General features: G+C 32.9%; 1 protein-coding gene across 1 annotated transcript; it reads left to right on the forward strand.

The window, feature by feature from the left end:
* Positions 1 to 6,924: 6,924 nt before the first annotated feature.
* LOC114384959 (protein ALP1-like) lies at positions 6,925 to 9,003 on the forward strand. Its single transcript, XM_028344816.1, has one exon. It carries the CDS (start codon positions 7,129 to 7,131, stop codon positions 8,731 to 8,733), a length of 1,605 nt encoding a protein of 534 aa, XP_028200617.1. The 5' UTR covers positions 6,925 to 7,128; the 3' UTR covers positions 8,734 to 9,003.
* The last annotated feature ends 1,583 nt before the right edge of the window (positions 9,004 to 10,586 follow it).

Here is a 10,586-nt window from a genome sequence, read left to right on the forward strand (position 1 = left end):
TCCCGCAGCGCTTCCTCCTTGCCTCCTAACGAATTACAGCAGCTGACCCAGCAGATCAGGGACCAGCTAGAGGAGTCCATCACAAAGAAAGTGACGAGGCAGGTCATGGCATCCTTCAGCCAGCTTCAGTCGCAGATGCAATCTCAGGGACTTGCAGTGCCTCCTGAGCCTCTGGTTGGTCCCTCCGGTCCTCGAGTGAGCACAAAGGGGAGTTGTGTTGATCCCTCAGGAAACGATCTTGAGACGGGAGTTGTGTTCTAAATAACCGATGTTGAAAGTGTATTTTCTAATAGTGAAAAGTTAATGGCATCTGCAATTGCCTCTAGAAGAGTCAAAGTAAGAGTGCATAAATTTCATTGACTTAATTTTATTCATTACAATAACATTAATTCTAACCAAATCCAATTTTGAACACTCTTAGGTCACCAAACAAATGAGTCCATTAACTGAGGACAACACACCTTCTAATAGTGACAATGCTTTGGATCAATTTCTTGCACAGAGTATTTCGAAGCCCATAAAAGAAACCTGAGGTAACATAATTTAAAATATCTTGTTCTCTCTTAAATTTACTTACATTTTAATATGAGAATTCAAAACATGGTTAGGCCTTTCCATTTAGAGTGTATCATACCAAATCTAGGAGCACTTTGGTTAAAGGTTTTGTAACATTCGAACCATCAGATGCATTGAGTTGTGTCTCACAAGATAAATATTGGTTATCAATCTTCCAGGATTTAGATGTTGAAGACTTGTCTTCTGACTTTGAATAAGCTAATTCAAACTCCAAGAGTTCTATAAGTATCAAATTATTTACTTGTTTATTTTTTTTGCACAAAAAACTTTGAAATACTAACATTGTGTTTAGGATGATGAAACTAACAATCATACTCTTGAGGTAAGTTCAACTTTGGAAAATATTGACCATACTGAACCAAGTAAAACAAGAGAAAAATTCTTGAAGTTTCTCCGGTTGACAAGATTGTACCATTATGCTAATAGACTAATTTATGTCCCAACACATTTCAATTTTCGATTAGGGCCAAATTCCTCCTAAGACATTCCATTTTCAACCACCAAAACTGCTTCGAAAGAAAACACTACCCAAAGTCAAAGTGAATCTTCACCTAACAAGGCTAAAAATATTGAAGATTCTTTCGATGAAGCCATGAAGCTTCTAGGAGATAAAAAACTGAAGACAAAGAGCAAGTGGTTGACCAACCTGTACGTTGCTCCAGTTGAAGAGACTATTGTCGAACAGCCTGAAACTATGAAAGTTAATCCTCCTCATCCTGATGTTAATTTGATAAAAGTCGAACAAGAAAATGTGGTTTTCGACAATGCCCAATCAATCGAACCAAATGTCACTGTGCCTTCGACAAAAGACAATAAATCTCCAATTTCTAAAGCTAAAGGAGAAAAAGAAAGTTCTCAAAATGATAGGTCAGCAAAACCTTTTGAAGAAAGCAACATGTTCGAATTAGATGATGAGGATTACACAATTTTGCATAGATGGAAAAGTTATGAAACTCAAACTAAAGTTGCCTCAGAACCCAATGCAAATCAACCCAACAATGTTTATGAATATCAAGAAGTTTGGGATCAATTTCGCACAACCTTTCATCGAGTTTATCAAGACCTCAAATATTTTCTCTCGCTTCCCGATGTTTGAAAACAAATTAGGAAATTTTCTTTTTGAATTTGATAAATATGAGAACATCATGCCTAAATCTAACAAAGAAACTTTGAATGCTTTTAACTCGATCTTCTCAAATGGACATGCATCTTACAGAAAGTTTCTAGTCAGTAAGGTAGGTCTTGCGACCTTGGAAGTGGATACAAAGAATGAGAGGTCGAGACTAGAAGAAAAATGAAAGAAGCTTCTTCCATGAAAGCTTCTTACACCAAGTTGAAGGATTCGATTTCTGCATTGGACAAGGAAGAAAAAGATATTGAGATTCAGATTTCTATATTGCAGACTCGAATGGATGATGAACGAGAGAAGAAAAGAAAGGAAGTGGACAAAAGAAATGCTCTAATTGAAAAGAGAAGAAGTCAAAGACCATTGGAAGTTCTTTATCTTCCTCCTGAAAGCTCAACTAAAAACGAAAAGGACCTTGGAAAAAGATAAAGCAGCTTCTTCGAAGGATTTAGAGATTTATAATGTCCTATAAAATACCTTCCAAATTTTATGAATGGCGTTCCTACACAGTGCCTAGCATATGGCTTTACTATCATAATTTTAAAAAAAAAATATAGGGTTTGATTGAGGATGTCTTGAAGACATTAATTGAGAAACATTAAATTCATATTATTAAATATAGTTAAAAGATGATAAATGGTTTTTTCATTCTTCTAAAGGGTGATCATGAATTCGATCAGTTTGGGGAAATTTTGAATCCAATCCAATAAAAAATAATGTTGAGTGTTGGCTAGCAACAGTCAATTATCTTTCTTTTTCTTGCACCAAAAGAAAAAGCAAAGATAATTGACAATTAATTTGTTGCATGTATTGTTGAATTAATGTATAAAAATGTATTTATAGTTTTGAAAAACTTAAAAGTATGTTAACTATTGATTCATAATTTGAACTATTTTATTACTTATAGTGAGATAGTATTTAATTATTTGAATAATTTTTTTATTATGTTTATCTTGTATTTGATGCTTTATTTAGCATATGTTATCCAGAGTGATAAATTGAACAAAAATTGAATAGCCAATCCCCCATTCAAACTACAAGAGATCAGATTAAATTTAATATTATATTTAAATTGATTGAAAACGAGTCGTGAACATTCCTAACAAAATATTTGTGGTGAGATTATTTAAAAACAAAATAATAAATATTGTAGGTTTAATTATATTTTTTAGCTCCTAGTATTGCTATTTCATCTATTTGTTCCTTCCAATTTTTTGAGCAAATTTTGTTCTCCATCATTTTAATTGTGCAATATTTAATGAAGATGCTAATTACATGACACTATTGCACTTGTCAGTGCTCTATTGTCATGTTGATTTTTCTATTAAATATTAGATGTCATGTTAATAAATAAATTAAAATTATACAATTAAAAAAGTGGAAAACCAAAATCATGAAAAATTAAATAAAATATCAAATGTTAGAAACAACTATAATAAGAAAATCGTTCACAAGTACAATTAAGTTTTAATTTTAAAATAACACCAATTTGGTGACTTTGCCCCATATTGGTACCCTGACAGTGAGACATACTTCTTGGACAATTCTCGGGAAATTCTTATATAATTATATAATACTAATATAATCAATACGAGTTGACCAGGTGATAATAATTTATATCCATCAACTAATTAAGTAATTTAGGATTCGAATTCAAATATTGGATATGAAATAAAAATATATGAAAAAAATATCTACCTTATATATATTCACGTTTTCGGACAGAAATTAATATTTTATATAACATTATAAAGAAATATAATATTAATATATGCTTAACAAAAAAAGTCTACAGAACAATATACAAAACACAGGAATGGTAGTTGAGATTATTTTCATTAATCATTCATTTGTTTTTACACTTAGCCGAAAATATTTCAAACTCCTTTACGTTATGAAATGAGGCTTTTATGAGGAGACTTTTCATTTGAGTATCTATCAGTTTTCTACATGCACATGACATGAAACTTTCACCTGCAGAGTGCAAATTGAGTTAGCACATTCGCTTACTTGTTACCCGGGCTATGGCTAGAGAGACAAAAGGTCAAAAGTAGCGTATATTGTTGAATTGTGATATCATGCTGTAGGAAAGAGCAGGACCCATCTAGGGCAATCTGAAGTGTGAACATAAAATGCTCAATGTCAAAGTCTCCCAAGTTCACGCCTTAGAAAAGAATGTCTAATCGGGCAAGCACAATTTTTTAGCAAAACGTTAAACCAACTGCATGCCTAATAAATGCCTCTAACAAGTCAAGAAATTTAGAAAAAAACAAGAATTTAATTTAATTTTTTTCTCCCTCAATTATAGATCACGTGTATCTCATAATAACAAGATTAATCTCGTTAGCAGAACATGTTTAATATTATTTTCAAATTATGATGGAAACTATCAAGTGTAGTTTCTTCTAATCTTCTAAAAGAAACCTAATTTATGTCATTATAAGTCTATCAAAATATAAATAAATAAAATTGTTTATGAAAATAATAAAATCTTCTGCTGAGAGGGTCAACTCTCATAAATTGAATGATTGTAGAGATTCAATTGTAAAAGATCAAGAGACAATTACATATTTTAGATTAGGAACCAAATTAACAATTTCAAGATAGTTTAAGGACTTATTGATATATTAAATCTATAAAATATGATTTACTTTTAAATAAGCTATTCTAAACATGTATTAAGTCCTAATCAAATTTAATCTAATTAGAATGGGCCTGTTATTATTAAAAAAAAAATGGGCCTGTTTTTTTTATATAAAAAAAATCAATTAAAAGATGTTTAAAAATTTATACTAATTATGTACCTTTTTCAAAAACATTCATAAAAGATATTTTAACACTTTTTTTAACAAACAAAAAGATATTTTAACACTTAATCTAAAAATAATACTACTCTTTAACCTTTGAAAAGACAGAAAAATTATACCAGTCACTTTTTTTAGTTTGTACAAAACTTGCATGAAAAAAACTGAGGTATTTCGATTAAAATAAACTTAATCCAACTTCACAAGTAGATAAAAGATCTTATCGTCTACCAGGTTTAGATAACTCAAAAAAATGTAAACTTCTGTACCGTTATCTTCAATTAGTGGTCTTACCCCACTTTTTTTTTTTTGCTATGGATACGTTCGTGATTGGGTCTCAGAGTCTCCGCGCGGCCACGCCCTATATTCCATTAGCATCGAACCACCAGGGCCACAAGATCCCGTGAATGACCAAAAGAAAAATATGTAAACAAGAATTAACAAATATCAATACAATATATTTGAGCCTTTTACATGTTTTTAATACTGAATGAATTAAAAAAAAAATCATGCGAGACAGGAAAATCATATTACTAATTGGGGTGTTTACTTTTTAGCTTTAAATTCAATATTATTACTTAATATATAGTTGATCGTAGTAAAAATTTCTTTAAAAAGGATCTCATATTCTAATTTTGTAAATAGAAAAGATATGATGGGGAAACTTCAATCAAAAGTGAAACTATATACGTATTTTTTAAAAAAACTAGGTGCATATTTGTTTCTTTAGTGTACTTGCAATATCACGAAATCTGAGACCACTTTACTGCAAAAATATGGGTGACATTGCTTTCTCAAAATGGAGGTTCACATGGTCCCATTAACAATCTAAATGCATACTATTTTTTTTTATAAAAATTAATTATAGATAAATTTAATATTTTTTTATAAATTATAGATATTTTCTACCAGAGACATACTTGAATCGGGTGAAATTATTATAGCATTTTTTAAAAAAATATTTAATACAATTGTATATATTCAAAACTTAATCTCAAATCTCAATTGGATAAAGCAATTTGACATTAGTACATCAAGGTAGTAATAGCCAATAAATATTTGACACCTGGTCACACAAAAACAATCTTTTATGTTAGTATTTTTTTAGTATTAGTAGTAGTATATATTATATGAGAATCCCATCCGAGGAACGAAAGTTTCATAATTTCGAAAGTGAGGAGAATCAGAACATAAATTAGGAAAATTCCAAGTCTGCGTCTGTCCTATACCTGACACCGCCAAATCCAATCTCAAAAAATTCCAATCCCGAATCGTGTTCACACTACCACCGTTACTCTATCTTATTCCTACGTCATTCTTCGCTGGTCTTCTTTTTCCACCCAAAAAAGGAACAAAAACAAACAAAAAACCATTCTCATAATTTCTCCTTGCTACTAAGGTTATCAAGTATAATAATTTCACAACACCTTGCTTTTTCCTTTTTATTTCGTTGGCGTTAATGTTGATGGTGATTAAACATACTTATAAATCTAGAGATTTTTATTTACATATTTATAGAAAGGTAAGATAAAAAGTACTTTTAAATACATTTCATTGAAAATCTAATTGAAACATATTAATAGTTTGACTTTTTTTACACATTATCATATACAGTATAAAAAAATTATTAAATTTTGTAATTAAGATTATTTAATATTATTTTTTATTAGTTAATGTAGTGAACATTTTATATCAAAATTAAACTCTTATATTAAATACATAAAAATATTCAAAACAAGCATATGAAATATATATGAAAAAGAACACAATTTATATACATTATCCATAAATGTTTCTCATGTTTAATAACAAAATATTAAATAAAAAAATATTTAATATCTTAAAGATACAAAATTAGTTTAATACTTACCGTACAAAAATAAATAAAAAATATTATAAAAAGATTAAACTATAATAAATAAATTGTGTCATTTATAACAATTTTATCGATTTTCTTCTTAGAGAAGATATGTAAGGTATGTGTGAACTCGTACTAAGAGAAAAACCAATGACCTTAGTTATGTATTTTTAGATTTATTCACTTGCTTGCAACACTCTCTCGTCGATCTGTAAATTGAACCAAAAACCGGAAAGTCCAAAGCCCCATCATACGCTGCATTTCCGCTAAATTAAAGAATTAGTTAAGTATCTTGTTTACTAATATCTCTAAGCAACTGAAAAAATTATTTATTGTAAAAATAATAAGAAAACTTTAAAAAAATCATATGTTAAATATAATTTTACACATTTAATAAAAAAATTTAACCAATTACCTAATAACACTAGTTAACCTTTGTTATTAATTAATTAATGAGCTAAATTAAACCACACCGGCATCTCTTCACTCCCTCAAATTTCACCCTCTGTGTTCACACCACACCCTCCAGTTCACACCTCACAATATATATATAATTATAAACTTTATAAAATTGAATGATTTCACACCAAACCAAAAACTCAACGCAAAGAGAGAAACCACGACACAATACAACACAAAAACCTCCTTAGACTTCGTGTAATTGTGTAGTTGTGTTTGTGTTGTTCCTTCACAACCACAGAGCCAAAAGCAAAACATCTAAAACCTCTTTTTTTTTTTCTTTCTGAGTTTTTTGTTTTTGTCCTATGAAACTCCCAACAACGTTTGCAGACCCAGAATCCTTGTCTTACCTTTACACCTTGCTCCAATCTTCCTTCGACCAAATGAATGATCCCACCAACAACAACAACAACAACACTTCCACAACTGGGAGAAAACGCCGCAGAAAAAACGAGGATGATGATGATGATGGTGGTGGTGATGGTGATGATGGTTCATCCAACAACAACAACAACAAAAGGAGCAAGAAGAAGAAGGAGGAGCTAAAGGGTATCCTCACTTCAATTCTCTTGTTAGACGAACAAGAGAAACTTGACCAGCAACAGAACAACAGGGTCTCAGAGGAAGAAAAGTTTTCATTGGAAACGAATCACAAGAAGAAAACAAAGGCCATGCTTCAGTACTATTCCAACCTTGACGAGTATTACAGCCACGTCGAGGAGTCAGAGAGGGTGAAGAGGAAGAAGTCACGCGGCATGGCACGTGCGGTGGCGGTGGTAGCGTGCGAAAGAGAGGGAGAGGGTGGTGGTGGTAGTGCTGAAGGGGTGAAATCTGGTGTGGGAGGCTCACAGAGAAGGCTGTGGGTGAAGGATCGTTCAGGGGCATGGTGGGATGGATGCAACAAAGAGGATTTTCCTGAAGAAGAGTTTAGAAAGGCTTTTAGGATGGGAAGAGAAACTTTTGATATGATTTGTGACGAATTGAATTCTGCAATTGTGAAGGAAGACACCACTTTGAGGAATGCTATTCCTGTGAGGCAAAGGGTGGCTGTGTGTTTGTGGAGATTGGCCACTGGGGACCCTCTTAGGATTGTGTCTAAGAGGTTTGGTTTGGGGATATCAACTTGTCACAAGCTTGTGCTTGAGGTTTGCACTGCTATTAAGTCTGTGCTTATGCCAAAGTACTTGAATTGGCCTGATGAGGGTTCATTGAGGAGGGTGAAGAGTGAGTTTGAGGGTGTTTCTGGGATCCCTAATGTTGTAGGGTCTATGTACACCTCTCATGTGCCTATTATAGCTCCTAAGATTAGTGTGGCTGCTTATTTCAACAAGAGGCACACTGAGAGGAATCAGAAGACGTCTTATAGTATTACTGTTCAAGGGGTGGTGGATCATAGAGGGGTGTTCACTGATGTGTGCATTGGGTGGCCTGGTTCAATGCCTGATGATCAGGTGTTGGAAAAAAGTGCCCTTTTTCAAAGGGCTAATGGGGGGCTTTTGAAGGGGGTTTGGATTGTGGGGAGTTCAGGGTACCCTTTGATGGATTGGGTTTTGGTGCCTTATAGCCAGCAGAATCTGACTTGGACTCAGCATGCTTTCAATGAGAAGATTGGGGAGGTTCAGAAGGTGGCTAGGGATGCTTTTGCTAGGTTGAAAGGGAGGTGGAGTTGCTTGCAGAAGAGGACTGAGGTGAAGCTGCAGGACTTGCCAGTCGTGCTTGGGGCATGCTGCGTGCTGCATAATATATGCGAGTTGAAGGGAGAGAAGATTGACCCTGAGCTGAAGGTTGATCTGGTGGATGATGAGATGGTACCTGAGGTTGCCTTGAGGTCAATGAGCTCCATGAAGGCTAGGGACGCGATCGCACATAATCTTCTGCATCATGGTTTGGCTGGCACTTCTTTTCTTTAAACTGAAAGGGTTGTGTTTGGTAATGGTGTATACCATTTTGCTGCTAGAGATAATGATTCTTTTGCTTGTTTATTATTACATGGTATTGAAGTAAGTCACTGGTCATTGTTTGTGGAAGAGGCTTTGTATGTAAAAGATGTATTGGCCCTTTCAACAGATATGTGATTATAGTCTGCACAGGGTTAGATCCTGAATTTGTAACCCCCAATTCCATACTTTAATTGCTAAATAAGATATTGAATAATAAAATGAGAACATTCTTTTGTAGCACTTCTTTTCTTCCATGGATTCTGTTGGTAAATTGATTTCATAAATTTTTTAAAATCATGTACTTGACCAATGTTCTTTTTCTGCTTATACAAAGTTTGTGGCTTCTTACACACCAGTTCCAATAATTGGAAGCTTGTATGCTTAAAGCTCCCATCTAGTGAGCTCTCCAAAGGGTAGATGTGCACAACCTTATCCTCACAAACAGAGAAGCTGTTTTCTGGATTTGAATTCATGACCTTGAAGGTCACAAACCTACAACCTCTCTCCATTGCTTCAAGGCTTACCAGTTACCAGGGAAGCTAGTATAAGCGTGCATTTGGAGGAGTTTTATTTACAGCTTATTTGAACTTATCTTAGAACATAAAAACTTGTGTAAGTGTTTAAGAGGGCTTATGAAAATAACATGATATGTATATATATTGTTTTCAGCTTATTTCAATACACTCTTCTGGATAGTTTATGAAAACAACTTAAAACTTGTATGAAAATTAACTTGTGCATAAGTGTGTACTGTGATAAACATTTATTCAACAAGCTGTTTCAGTTGTTTATCTAAACGCACTCTTAATAGTTTTTTGTTCTATCTTTCATTATCTGAAGATTAATTAATATACCTCGCTTGCATCAGTTTGTTGAAACACTTCTCTTGACAGAGGAATGACGCAACCTTCCTATGGAAGACAGGATTACATCATTATAAATACCACTCTACATTCCTAAGAGGAGCTTCTATCAGTCTAGTACAATGTATTTCTTGTTAGCCAGAAAAATGCACTGCTGATGGACCTACACTAAAAATAGAATCGTTCTAGGTGTAGATTTTCTATGTAAGTAAAGTTAACGGTGATCAATTTTTTACTGGGATAGTGACATAATTGACATTGAAGTGTAAGAAAATGGTATAATAACAGTTTGTGGTTTTATCAAGTGATTGATGGTGATTCTCATTGACACTACTTCTGCATCATTCAATTTCATATCATGGTTAAGAATATATCTATTTCATGACTTGTGTTATTCTCACTCATTTTTTTCACAGCACTTCTCTACAATAAGGAGAGAGAAAAGTGTGATATAAGAAGGGTGATGCAATAGAGAGAAATGAAAAGAAAAAAATGAGTTGTAAAAAATGTTAGGAAAAGTATGTGTGAATAGAGCATTATTCTTTTTTCATAGTTGCACTCATTCTTAGGAACAGTTGTTTAGTTTAAATTGTTGACCAGCAAGATTGAATTAAATTTCTTGGCTATGATCTGTATCAGTCCTTTTCAACTCAATACAGTGAAAATGACTTCTATGGCAAATTTTTTTAACTGATGAGGTTGAAAATGAGAACTTTGAGCGCTGCATAACTACCACCATCCAAATTTCTGTGCAGCTTGAAAAATGAAGGTTGTTTCTATGTTTTGTTAGGCCAATGACTTGGCTCTGTACAACAATAAGAGAAACACAACCACGTTACTGTCATATTCATTCACATTTCTTAGTTCTTTACATGTTTCTTTTGACGTTATTCTTCGATTAAAATTGGAGTTTCAGTAACTTATGTTGACCTTTAATGTAAATCTTTGATTCTAATTGGA

This window comes from Glycine soja, chromosome 14 (genome assembly GCF_004193775.1).
Source record: "Glycine soja cultivar W05 chromosome 14, ASM419377v2, whole genome shotgun sequence".
Classification (NCBI taxonomy): Eukaryota; Viridiplantae; Streptophyta; class Magnoliopsida; order Fabales; family Fabaceae; genus Glycine; species Glycine soja.